This window comes from Pristis pectinata, chromosome 11 (genome assembly GCF_009764475.1).
Source record: "Pristis pectinata isolate sPriPec2 chromosome 11, sPriPec2.1.pri, whole genome shotgun sequence".
Taxonomy (NCBI): Eukaryota; Metazoa; Chordata; class Chondrichthyes; order Rhinopristiformes; family Pristidae; genus Pristis; species Pristis pectinata.
Genome location: NC_067415.1, coordinates 2,625,110 through 2,638,708, shown reverse-complemented (window position 1 = coordinate 2,638,708; position 13,599 = coordinate 2,625,110). Strand labels below are relative to the sequence as shown.

The 13,599-nt window shown below is 46.0% G+C and overlaps 1 protein-coding gene across 1 annotated transcript in view; it reads left to right on the top strand.

Moving 5' to 3' along the window:
• clpb (caseinolytic mitochondrial matrix peptidase chaperone subunit B) overlaps positions 1-13,599 on the top strand; it is a 115,634-nt gene that overhangs the window by 71,158 nt on the left and 30,877 nt on the right. Inside the window, exon 8 of the mRNA XM_052026673.1 lies at positions 8,855-8,932. Coding sequence (XP_051882633.1) covers positions 8,855-8,932 — 78 coding nt within the window. The remainder of the gene's footprint in view (positions 1-8,854; positions 8,933-13,599) is intronic.

Below are 13,599 nucleotides of genomic sequence, written 5' to 3'. Positions count from 1 at the left end.
CCGGGTGCTCAGTACTGCCCCTCCCACAGTGTGACCCTCCCTCAGCACCGCCCCTCCCACAGTGTGACCCTCCCTCAGCACCGCCCCTCCCACAGTGTGACCCTCCCTCAGTACTGCCCCTCCCACAGTGTGACCCTCCCTCAGCACCGCCCCTCCCACAGTGTGACCCTCCCTCCTCACTGCCCCTCCCACAGTCTGACCCTCCCTCAGCACCACCCCTTCCATAGCTCAGCTCTCCCTTGGTGCTACACTCGGTGTTTCAGCTCTGATTTTGTGCTCTGACATTGGAGTGGGACTAACATCTAGATTTTGACATGGATGTGTGACCCATTGAACCACCTTGACACCCATCATGGACTTGACCACAGGTAGTTGAAGATGTGTTTGGCATGTTTGCCTTCATTGGGCAGGGCATTGAGTACAGGAGTTGTGACATCATGTTGCAACTGTACAGGTCATTGGTGGGACTTCACATTGTGTGCATTTCGGGTTGGCCTGCTTTAGGAAGGATACAGTTAAGCTGGAAAGGGTGCAGAAAAGATTCATGATTATGTTACTGGGACTGGAGTGATTGATTTATAAGGAGAGAATGCATGGGCTGGGGCTTTTTTCCTGGAGCATCAGAGGTTAAGGGGTGACCTTATAAAATCATGGGGGGCGTCGATAAGGTGGATGGTCAAGTCTTTTTCCCAGGGTAGGGGAGTCTAAAACTGGAGGGTATTGTTTTAACGTGAGAGAGGAAAGTTTAAAAGGGACCTGAGGGGCAACTTTTTCACCCAGAGGGTGGTGGGTATATGGAACGTGCTGCCAAAGGGAGCTGTAGAGGGGGGATATAATTACAATGTTTAAAAGACATTTGGACAAATCCATGGATAGAAAGGGTTCTGGGGCATATGAACCAAACGCAGGCAAATGGGACTAGCTCAGATAGACATCTTGTTCGGCATGGACGAGTTGGGCCAAAGGTCCTGTTTCCATGCTGTGTAACTCAATGACTCTGTCAGATTTTCCCATGATATTCGCCACAGTGGATTGAGCAATGGGCATTTTGTTGAGGTATCTGAGCATGACCAGAGCCCCTGGAACCACCTCAGTTCCAGTATTGGCAGTGATTAAGCTATTGAACAAGCAAAGTTCCCATCAAAACCAGAGGACATCGGTTTCAGGTGAGGGGAAGAAGTTTTAAAGGGGATCTGAGGAGAAATTTATTGTACGGAGAGTGGTTAATATCTTGAACATGCTGCCAGAGGTGGTGGAATCAGATACAATCACTGATGCAATCAATGTTTAAGGGGCATTTAGACAGATAAGGCAAGGATTAGAAGGATGCAGACCGAATGCAGGCAAATGTGATCAGTGTAGACTGAGAAAAAGTTCACCATGGATGCAGTGGGCGGAAAGGCTGTACAGCTCTCCCACCAGACACTTGTTAGTTCAGAGAGATAAGTGAATCCCACCGTGACACCTTGAGGATTTAAGTTCAAATAATTAAATTAAAAATCTGGATGTTTTTTTAGGAATATAACAGTGACCATGTTGTGAAACCCCACCTGGTTCACTAATATTCTTCAGGATAGGAAATCTGCTGCGGTTACCTGGTCCGGCCTGTGTGTGACTCCAGACCCACCAAGTGGTTGACTCTTTAACTACCTCCTCAATTTGGTGGCAAGTAGAGATGGACAGCAAATGATGGCAATGCCAGCAACGTTTACATCCCCTGAACAAGTAAATTGTAATTGGAACCTTTGGAACTGTACTCAGCACTGTCAGAGACTGAAGGGTTGGAGTACAGAAACAATCCACTGCGTGCAATTACATTAAGACTCCAAACTGAAAACAGGTTCGATAGATTAAACATGGAAAAAGCATTTCTGCTTGTGAGGGGGTATAAAATTAGAGGCCTTAAGCATATTAATTGGTATTGGTTTATTATTGTCACTTGTACCGAGGTACAGTGAAAAACTTGTCTTGCACACCAATCGTACAGATCATTTCATTGCACAGTGCAGTTACATTGGGTTAGTACAGAGTTACTTTGGGTTGGGTTAGTAATAAGCTGTTACTCTTCATTTACCCTGTCAAACCCTTTCAATGTCCACAAAATCTCTCCCCCTTCACCCCCAGCCCACCCCTGGCCCCCGCCCCTCGGATGGGTTAGCTGGTAGGGGTTGTGCACCTCCTGATCTCTGGTGTGGACCTGTTGGATTGAATAGCCTGTTTCTGTGCTGTTCATCTCTATTTAAAAGATTTTTTTTTAAAGACTTTTTTTTAAGTCCATCTGTTCTCTCCAATTTAAGTCATTCAAATGGTGAAATAAATGGCAGCAAGGAGCCAGGTCAGAAACATCATGCATCGCAGTGTTTACTTACAAGGACAAATTGTTTCAGTAACAATGAAGGAGCCTGGTCACATTCTACTTAATAAGATTTTGACTGGGTCGCATGACAGACGAGGTCTGCCTGGAATGACATGGACAAACCCCCTGTGAATGCGTCCCTCTCCCTGCATCACGGGGAGCTCTTGCCCTTTCTTTTGTCCTTCTGATATTTTGTTTGCTGTTTTGTGCTGCCTCCCCCCCCCCAATCAATCAGTGCCCCCATTTTATCCTCCCACTCTTCTCTCTCCCCCCCCACGTTACAAACCAGCTGCAAATAATTCCAACCATCAGGCCTCTGCTAATTGGCTAAAGCTTGATGAATGGGCTGGGCACATCTGACACAGGTGGTGTCTGTACGCATTAGACGGGAGGGTTTATGGAGAAGCTGCCGGATCCTAATCAAATTTGGGGGAAATTTGCTTCCAGCCTTATGCAGGCCAGTATCTGCCATTTAAAGACACAGCAGCCTCTTTGTCTGTAACTCAAACTGCACAATACCCTGTACTCTCTCGCACTGAATCCCCCATCTGTCCTTAAGGATGATCTGGGAGGTGATGTGTGCCATAATACCATTCCCCTTGTTTAGGGCTGCCAGCTCTCAGGGAGTAGTGAAGACACATGTGGGACATAAATGCCAGTAGTTTAGTATAAGACCAGTTCCAACACTGTGCGTTTTATGTAACACTGGTCTCATATTACTGTTAGTTTGATGGTGTGATGTCTTGATAGTGTGATATTTGCCTGACAACGTTTGGTCCCTTTCCCGTGTTACTGGGTTCCTCTGCTTGGCAATTCCAGCCAGAAGCAGTCATGAGATGTTTGGAGAAGCAGGGACCTCTCCCCACAGCGACCAGACAAAGGGTGTTCACGTTTCTCTGGGTTTCTACAGACTTAGACAATCCAGAAGCTGTTGACATCTGTATCCCTGATGACGGGCCATCATGGTAGCAATGTTTAAGAGGCATTTAGACAGGCACGTGAACAGGCAGGGAATGGAGGGAGATGGACCATGTGCAGGCAGATGGGATTAGTTTGAATTAGCATCATGGTTGGCACAGACATGGTGGGCAGAAGGTCCTGTTCCTGTGCTGCACTGTTCTATGTTCTTCATGAAAGTCTAACATCTTATTACACAAGATGCAGTCCACACAGGTTGTAGTCATAAAGTTTCCTTCATGTTGTACATCGACAAGTGATTTGTGATGGAGAGGGAGGGTCCCTGCCATCAATCAAATAAGAAGAGAAAGTTAAGTACTTAGAAAATATCCTCCAGGAACTTGTGTAGCCCAAATTGCTCTGCAACAGCAACTTATATTTACATAACACCTATAACACAGTAAAAATCCACCCAGGTGTTTCACTGGAGAAACTATCAGACATGGAGCCACATTGGGTGTTAGGGCAGACAACCAATCTTAATGAATGAGTTTAGTTTGAAGAAGCATCTTGAAGGAGAGAGAGGGATTCAGAGAGTCTCTAAGGAGGGCCATGGGCTGGTAGTGGCACAGCTACTAATACTGAGCATTGAGGGGATGACTGAGAGGCCAGAGCTTTATTTGAATATTTGTATTTGTTCAGGGAATGTGGAGTATCGATTATTGTCCATCCCTAATTTCCCCTGAATTTGAGGAGCCAGCTAAGAGCCAACGACATCAGTCACACATATAGGGTAAGACAAAATAGGGTAAGGATGGCAAATCTCCTTCCTGAAAGGACAGTAATGATCCAGATGGGTTTTATGGACAATCCTGTTGATTTATTGTGACTGTTACTGAGACTGGATTTTGCTTCTAATTCTATATTTTGTTGAATTTAAATGTTCCATTGTGAGATTCACACTCGTATCTCTGAATCAGTGGCACTGAACGCTGACTTCTAGTCCAGTAGCTTAACCACTACCCTGTGCTTCTTTTGTAACCAACTTCGGGTGGAAACTACAACAGGTTAAGGGGCAGAAAACTTAAGGTGAGGAAGCATAATCTCGCATTCAGAACATCTGGTTTGGTTGTATCTTCCATTCCCAATTAGTTGCAAATTCCCATAAAAACAGACTCCTGCCTCAGGGCTGTCCCAGCATCAGGAACCTTTCACAACACCAGACTCACCTTTGGAAACCATCAGAACTCTTCAAGTCTGAAATATCCAGCTTGCTCTCAGGAGATAGACTGGTGGTGAAAAAGAACATCCATTTTAGATATTAGATATCATTTTTGTTTAAATCACAGAATCATAACACTAAGCCCATTCTGTTAGTTAAGGATCTGCTTATTTCACACAAATGTAGTCCTCAAACTAACTGCTTAATTTTGGTATAAAGTTAAAAGCTCATTTCACTACATTGGGTGAACCAGCATTATAGCAGCGTGCTAAAATAGAAATGCTTCAGCATGCTAAAATAGAAATGCTTCAGAGCTCTAGGGAAAGAGAGTAGGATCTAGCAGAGACAGTGGGCCAAATGTTTTTTCCCCCGTTGATCTCAGAAGCAAAAGTAGACCATTCTGGACCTTCGTGGCATTCAGTAAGGTTGTGGCTGATCTTTTACTCCAAGGTCTTTCTCATGCTTATACCTTGTTTCTCTAAAACAAAACTCTTGAATTCTTTCTTGAGTATATTCAGCGAATGAGTTTCCACAGCCCTCTTGGATAAGGAATTCCAAAGATTCACCCCCATCTGGGTGAAGACATTTCTCCTCGCCTTTGATTTTTAAAATTCTCATCCATCTTTTCAAATCCTTTCATGGCTTCACACCCTCCTGGATCCATAACCTCTTGTTGTGCAGTCCTTCAACTTATCACATTCCTCAAGTTCTGGCCTGTTGAGCACCCCTGAGTTTAAGTGCTCTGCAGATGTAGCCATGCCTTTGACTTCCCAGCCCTATCTAAAGGTCGTGTACAGCACGAAAATAGGCCCTTCAGCCCACCGAATTCATGCTGACCATCAAGCTTTACACTAATCCCACATTAATCCCATTTTTTAATTCTCTCCGCATCTTATTCAACTGCCCCCCAGATTCTACCAATCGCACACAAGAGGCAGTTCACAGCGGCAAATCAGCCTACCAGCTTTGGGATGTGGGAGGAAACCGGAGCACCCGGAGGAAACCCACCATAACCGATCTGTATCTTAATGCCAACAAAAATCTGTTTTAGAATTTTCCATTGCCCATGTTTCTCTTCACCTCTGTGTTAGGAAGCGCTTCCTGACCAGCCCCCTGGAGAAGGTCTGCCACTGTTCCTCCCTCCCTCTGGAGTTCCCTCTCTAAACCTCCCCACTCTCCCTCTAGTTCTCCTCAAAGCCTATTCTGTGACCAGGCTTCTAGTCACCTGCCTTAATATCTCCCCTGTGCCAACATCAGTTTTTTCTGATAATCGAATAACATTATCCTGCCCCCCACCTCCCTCAACCCCCTGAGAGGTGGAGGAGGAACAGTCTAGAATGGAACGGACAGGTGGATTGCGCTGAAGATAGCCCTTTAAGGATTGATCGAGCTTCTGGGATTTCACATGTCATGCCAACACAGTTTGATTCCTTTCCACAGTAGCCGTGACTTGATAGAGGCAAGTAAGGCGATCTAGAATGAATTGCTACATTAGTGGTGCAATAAAGGAAGGGAGAGCCAATTTCTGCTGCCTTGCCTTCCGAAGACTGCCCTCATATTGATCTTAGTAAAGTAATACATTGTATTTATGAGAATCAATATCTAGCTAACTTCACACTCTGAAACCTTTCATCAGACCCCAGGAGAGGACCAGTGAAGAAAAATGTCTTTTAGTTGTCCCAGCGACCTCCTGCTGCCCAACCTGCTTTTACAGCTTCCCAGTGGGAGTTTATCACCTTGGGTGTCAGCCGTGTCTCACAGGGTCACCCCCTCGCCTCTCAGTCTGAGGTTGAGGGGTTTAAGTCCCCACTGACACTCCAGTGCCAGCACTGCTAGGGTGCTGAATGTCAGTACTGCCATCTTTCATATGAGACCATTAACCACATGCCCTCTTGGCTGGAAGCAAAAGATCCCATAGCCACTTCGTCCAAAAGGAGCATTGGAGTTCTCACCATTTTTATTACATCAGCCAGCCTCTATATCACAGATTATCTGATCTTTATCAGATTACTGCTTTGTGGGAGCTTGCTGTGCTCAGATTGGCTGTTGTGTGTCCTGCACTGCAACATGGAATGCGTGTCGCTTTACTGTCCATGAAGCACAGAGGTTAGCAAAGAGACCGAGTTCCTCTTTCTGAACACAGCGGCAAATGTGAGGAGCTTCCATAGCATTTTGTTCCATTTCTTGGTCTACCCTTTCCCTGCCAAAGGTGTTGCCTCTCACTAGGGTGCAGATCAATGGGCTCCCAACACCAGAGGTTCTGTGGTATACCTCAATCTGGGAAACACTTCCCAGAGCAGACTGTAAATTTAAAATTCAAATTCCCCACCCTACCATCGTCCATTTCTATAACCTCCTCCAACCATACAACTCAACAAAAATGAGTTCACAGTTCTGGAATCTTGCAATTCCAACATTTACTTCACCATTGGTGCGGAGCCACCAGCTGCCATCGTCCTTTCTTTGAAATTCTCTCCTGAAAATTTGTTTCCCTTTTTAGATGCTTCTTAAAACCTTCCTGTTTGACCAAGCTTTCAGTCACTTGTCCTGATGTCTTGGGTGGTGTCGGTGTTTTTGGGATCATCTCTGTGGAACACCTTGGGTCCTGATTCAGGGCTTCAACCCAAAACGTCAACAGTTCCTTTCCTCCCACAGATGCTGCTCGACCCGCTAGGTTCCTCCAGCAGATGGTTGCGCCTTGGGACATGTTACTATATTAAAGTTGGTATATAAATGGAAGTTGGTGTGTTTATGGTTCTGAGCTGGAACCCAGGATGATTAGTCTTCCCCTGCTATGTATGTGTTTGGCTGAGGAGCTGATGGTGTGAAGCCACTAAGTCAGCAGCTTAGTTGGTGGAGTATCTCACTTCCAGCATTGCTGGGTATCAGCTCTTTCTGTACGGGAGTGGGTGGAGTGGAATTTGAACTCCCAGCCATCTGACCGAGGTGAGAGAGCTGTCCATCAACAGAATCAGATCAGATTTATTATCACTGTCTTACGACATGAATTGTTTTACGGCAGCAGTACAGTGCAAAGACATAAAATTACTATAAATTACAAAATAAATAAATAGTGCAAATAAAAAGGAATGATGAGGTAGTGTTCACGGATTCATGAACCGTTCAGAAATCTGATGGCGGAGGGGAAGAAGCTGTTCCTGAATCGTTGAGTGTGGGTCTTCAGGCTCCTGTACCTCCTCCCTGATGGTAGTAACGAGAAGAGGGCATGTCCCAGATGGTGAGGGTCCTTAGTGATGGATGCTGCCTTCTTGAGGCACCGCCTCTTGAAGATGTCCTCGATGGTGGGGAGGGTTGTGCCCGTGATGGAGCTGGCTGAGTCTACAACCCTCTGCAGCCTCTTATGATCCTGTGCATTGGAGCCTCCATACCAGGCAGTGATGCAACCAGTCAGAATGCTCTCCACCATACATAGAAACTCAAAATATATTGGAAATACTCGGCAGGTCGGGTATCAGCACTAGAGAGAGAGAGTTTCTGTTTCCTGTTGATGATCTCCAGACCTGCAGTGGGTGATGTACCCCAATGGCAGTAGGGAGTGTGGGGTGGTGGGGTGGACCTTTTCTGACCTTGACCACACAGCATATCAAGTATTTATTTAGGGGTTTCTCCCCACTGTGGAGGAGGACACTTGTGTTCTGTTGTTATTCAGGAAGACGATTGTGAAATTTCACACACAAGTCCTACAAGTGGGTGAATCGCACACACAGAATAGGAAAGGGAACCTAAAGAGGATTCTATCCCCGGTACATTTGGAAAGATTAAAGACTGATATAGATTTATCACAGTAATCCAATCAAGTCTCTATTATTCAAGCATTTCAGGTTTTTCAAAATCGGATTTAATGCACGCAGTCAGTCAGCGTGGAATAGAGTCACCCTGAACTTGGGCGAATGTCCTTTCACTAAACACAGAAAGCAAATTTCAGGGGATTAATTTTTATTATTAATAATAATCTCCATATTAGCAGGTAGCAGCGGATCACTTTGCAGTGTGCGTGTGAGCGCGCGTGTCCGCGCCCTTTCCTTCTCCTCCACCCCCCCCCACCCCCGCCCCCGCGCTCGCTGTCGATCCCGTCTCCTTGGCAACACTGCGTGCTTCGCCAGACAGCGCGCAGTTCATCCGCATAACTGGGAGGGCAGGCTCATGAGATCCATACAAACTCAATTTGGTTCCTTCTGGGTCCTGCTCCTTAATGAAATCTCCGATGGACTAATGGTAGCTGGTGCCTATTGCGTGGGATGAAGATGGTATAACATCGTGTATACTTAGTGATAATTGTAGGCAGCAGGAGAAGAATCGATTTTATATTTTTTTTCTAAGTCTTTCTCATTCGCTCTTCTCTTTTCTTTTAAATGTAGCCATCCGAAGAAAGGAGAATGGCTGGGCAGATGATGAGCATCCACTGGTCTTCCTTTTCCTCGGCTCGTCTGGGATTGGTAATTGTTAAATTAAATGATGCTAAAGCCATTTACTGCCTGCTGGAGAAAGCTCTTGTGATTACAGCCCTGGGCCACTCCGAGGAAACAAGAGAACAGAACCCAGGAGCTTTTAACCCTTTTGCACCAGCCCACCCTGCCCCCAACATGCTTCACAGGCGGGGAAGCTGTGTCGACTTGTTGGGCAGGGTCGTCTGATTACTGAGGGCCCACAAATTGTAGAGATTTACAGCACAAGAGACCTTCCAGTCCATCATTACTGTGCCAGCATTTTGTAAGAGCTCTTTAATTAGAGCCACTCCTCTGTTCTTCCTCCTTGCCCATGCAAACTCTTTTTCTTTTCAACTGTTTATCCAACTTTCAAAAGTTCCTGTTGAATCTGTATCCACCGCCCTTTCAGACAGATCTGAATTAAAACAAAAAGATTCTCATCTCCCCTCTGGTTTTGGGGACACAAGAGACCGCAGATGTTGGAATCTTGAGCAAAAAACAAGGTGCTGAAGGAACTCAGCGGGTCGGGCAGCATCTGTGGAGGGAAATGGACAGTCGATGTTTCTGGCCGAGACCCTTCATCTGGTCCATTTCCCTCCGCAGATGCTGCCTGACCTGCTAACTTCTTCCAGCACCTTGCTTGTTGCTCCCCTCTGGCTTTGCCTGCACCCAAACTCCTGCCCATGGAAACTGTTCCTCTGTGTTCGCATTATCAGAACCCTCATAATTCTGAACACTTCTGTAAATTTCTCCTAACACCCACTGCCCCAAAGAGAACAACCCCAGCTTCTCCAGTTACCCCACATAACCCAGTACTCAGTCCTGACAGTAATTTAATACCCAACAAGTGCGTATTGGTATTGGTTTATTATTGTCACTTGTACCGAGGTACAGTGAAAGACTTGTCTTGCATACTGACTGTACAGGCCAATTCATTACACAGTGCAGTTACATTGAGTTAGTACAGAGTGCATTGATGTAGTACAGGTAAAAACAATAACCGTACAGAGTAAAGTGTCACAGCTACAGAGGAAGTGCAGTGCAATAAGGTGCAAGGTCACAACAAGGTAGATCGTGAGGTCATAGTCCATCTCATTGTATAAGGGAACCGTTCAATAGTCTTATCACAGTGGGGTAGAAGCTGTCCTTAAGTCTGGTGGTACGTGCCCTGAGGCTCCTGTATCTTCTACCTGATGGAAGAGGAGAGAAGAGAGAATGTCCCGGGTGGGTGGGTTCTTCGATTATGCTGGCTGCTTCACCGAGGCAGTGAGAGGTAAAGAGAGAGTCTAAGTAGGGGAGGCTGGTGTCTGTGATGCGCTGGGCTGTGTCCACAACTCTCTGCAGCTTCTTGCGGTCCTGGGCAGAGCAGTTGCCATACGAAGCCGAGGTAAAGAGAGAGTCTAAGTAGGGGAGGCTGGTGTCTGTGATGCGCTGGGCTGTGTCCACAACTCTCTGCAGCTTCTTGCGGTCCTGGGCAGAGCAGTTGCCATACCAAGCCGAGGTAAAGAGAGAGTCTAAGTAGGGGAGGCTGGTGTCTGTGATGCGCTGGGCTGTGTCCACAACTCTCTGCAGCTTCTTGCGGTCCTGGGCAGAGCAGTTGCCATACCAAGCCGTGATACATCCAGATAGGATGCTTTCTATGGTGCATCGATAAAAGTTGGTGAGAGTCAAAGGGAACAAACCGAATTTCTTTAGCCTCCTGAGGAAGTAGAGATGCTGGTGAGCTTTCTTGGCCGTAGTGTCTACGTGATTTGACCAGGGCAGGCTGTGGGTCTCGCTCCAGCCAGAGACAGTCAAGGTGACCTGTAGAGGAGGGGTTGAGGGAAATAAAAACAGACGAACATAGAGACTAAACTAATATTACGGAGCTGAAATGGCCAGTGCTAATAGAAGCAAAAAAAATTACCTGAGTTAGTTGAATTCTGTATGAAACCCCAAAAGCTGCAGCATGCCCAGACGGAAGATCAGGTGCTGTTCCACAAGATTATGTTGGACCTCATTGGAACGGTGTAGGAGACCACCAAAAAGGTGTCCAGGTCTGACTGGGATGGAGAAATAAAGTGACGGGCAGTTGGACACGCAGGGTCACCCCTGCAGATTGAACAGAGGTGTTCAGCAAAGTTACACTTGGTTTCTCCAATGTAGAGGGAATAATATTAGAGTAATGCAGCATGGAGACAGGCCCTAACTCATCCGTGCCTATATTGTGAATACCAAATGAGATACCCTGGGTTGGAAGACGTGCAGGTGATTCACTAATTCACCTGAAAGGACTTCTGAGGTCCCTGGATGATGGGAAGGGACAAGATGAAAGTCATTTAGTCACAGCCTCATACAGCACAGAAACAGACCCTTCGGCCCACCATGTCCATGCTGACCCTTTTGCCCATCGAGCTAATGTTGCACCTCCTGCAAATGAAAGTATAATATTTCTGGAATAAAGTTAGATAAACACACAAGGGAAGGAGAGTAGGAGGAGATGGGGACGTGAGATGGGAGGCCGTAGTGACATGAAAACACTGGCATAAGAATGGGCTGAATGGCTCATTTCCATGCAGTTTATGGGCATGTTAGAGGGGAAACATATTCCACAGTCTAGGAGGAGAAGATATCAGCGTCGGGATAGATATTGCTATGGGAACTCAGCAATATCAATCTGAATTCTAAACTCAATTAAGATGTTAGCAGCTGCATACAGCATTCTAACCTCTTCACACTCACTTTTCCAGTCATCTGGCACTGGTGATAGAATCCACGGATACTGATAGGGCTCCTGTGACAAGGCCTGGGGTGCTGAAGGGATATTCACTGTATCTACCCCGTGCTTTCGCTGTCCTGGAAGTGTCTGACGGAGCAATGTAGATGGAGCTTTACTCAAAGATACACTGGAGTGAAACGTTTTGGATCAGCTACCCCTTAATATTCCTTGATGATACACCCATAATCAGGAACTGGGATTGATTGAAACGTCAGACCACAGATTTTATTCAAATACAAAGAAAAAATATGAAATAGAAATTTTACCCAGCTGATTCCTTTTGGTGGAGGAACTCAGCAGGTCAGGCAGTATCTGTGGAGGGGAATGGACAGTCGACGTTTCCCGTCAGCACCCTTCATCCTGACTGATTTTCTAGTGCAGATGAAGAGTCTCGACCTGAAACGTTGACTGTCCATATCCCTCCACAGATGCTGCCTGACCTGCTGAGTTCCTTCAGCTGCTTGCTTTTTACTCCAAGTTCCAGCATCTGCAGTCTCTTGTATCTCCAGATCACTTTATAAATCAGATGCAAGAACAGATACTAACTGACTTGCTTTTAACTTGTCACTGGAGTTAGCACAGAAACAGGCTCTTCAACCCTACCTGTCCATGCTGACCAAGTTGCCTTCTTGAGCTGGTCCCATTGCCTGTGTTTGGCCCATATCCCTCTAAACCTTTCCTATCCATGTACCTGTCCAAATATCTTTTAACTGTGTGCAGAGAGGTTATAATGCTGCATGCAGCTGCTAGCTTCTGTTTCTAAAAACCTTTTCACCGCCTACAGCACAAACTGCCTTGTTGGTCCTTTGCAAGAGTTGTCCGATTAACCCACAACCACTGGCTCTTTCCCTATTTTATTGCAAATTGTTCTTTTTCAGGTATTTTTCTGTGCTCCTAATTTTCCAAAATCTCACAGTTTTAAAATGTGTATTTTGGAACTGATTTTATGTTATGTTAGTTTTTATGTTAGATTTTATGTTAGTTTCTACTAACATATTCTAGAGCGGGAGGGAGAACAGCCAGAAGTCGTGGTTTATTTTGGTACCAACGACAAAGGTAGGAAGAGGGATGAGGTCCTGAAAAGTGAGTTTAGGGAGCTAGGCAGAAGGCTGAAGAACAGGACCTCAAGGGCAGCAATCTCGGGATTGCTGCCAGTGCCACGCGATAGTGAAGGTAGGAATAAGAGGAGATGGCAAATAAATACATGGCTGAGAAGTTGGTGCAGGAGGGAGGGTTTTAGATTTTTGGATCACTGGGATCTCTTCTGGGGAAGGTGGGACCTGTACAGAGAGGTGGGTTACACCTGAACCTGAGGGGGGCCAATATCCTTGCGGCCAGGTTTGCTGGGGTGGTTCAGGAGGGTTTAAACTAGATTGCAAGGGGGAAGGGAACCGGAGGAGTAGGTCAGAGGAAGAAGTGGATGGCAAAAAGTCAGATCTGACAGGTAGAGAGGCTTTGAGGCAGGAGAAGCAGAGTACAGGCTACAAAAGTAGTAAGGTGGATGGGCTAAAGTGCATTTACTTAAATGCAAGAAGCATCAGGAATAAGGGAGATGAACTGAGAGCTTGGATAAGTACTTGGGACTATGATATTGTGGCTATTACAGAGACATGGCTGTCACCAGGGCAGGAATGGATATTGAATATTCCTGGTTTTCAGTGTTTTAAAAGGGATAGGGAGGGGAGAGAAGAGGAGGAGGGGTGGCGATACTGGTCAGGGACACAGTTACAGCTGCAGAAAGGATAGATAATGTAGAAGGATCCTCTCTAGAGTCAATATGGGTGGAAGTTAGGAACAAGAAAGGAGCAGTTACCCTCCTGGGAGTATTCTGTAGGCCCCCCGGTAGCAGTAGGGATACTGAGGAGCAGATTGGGAGGCAGTTTTCAGAAAGATGCGAAAATAACAGGGTTATTATAAT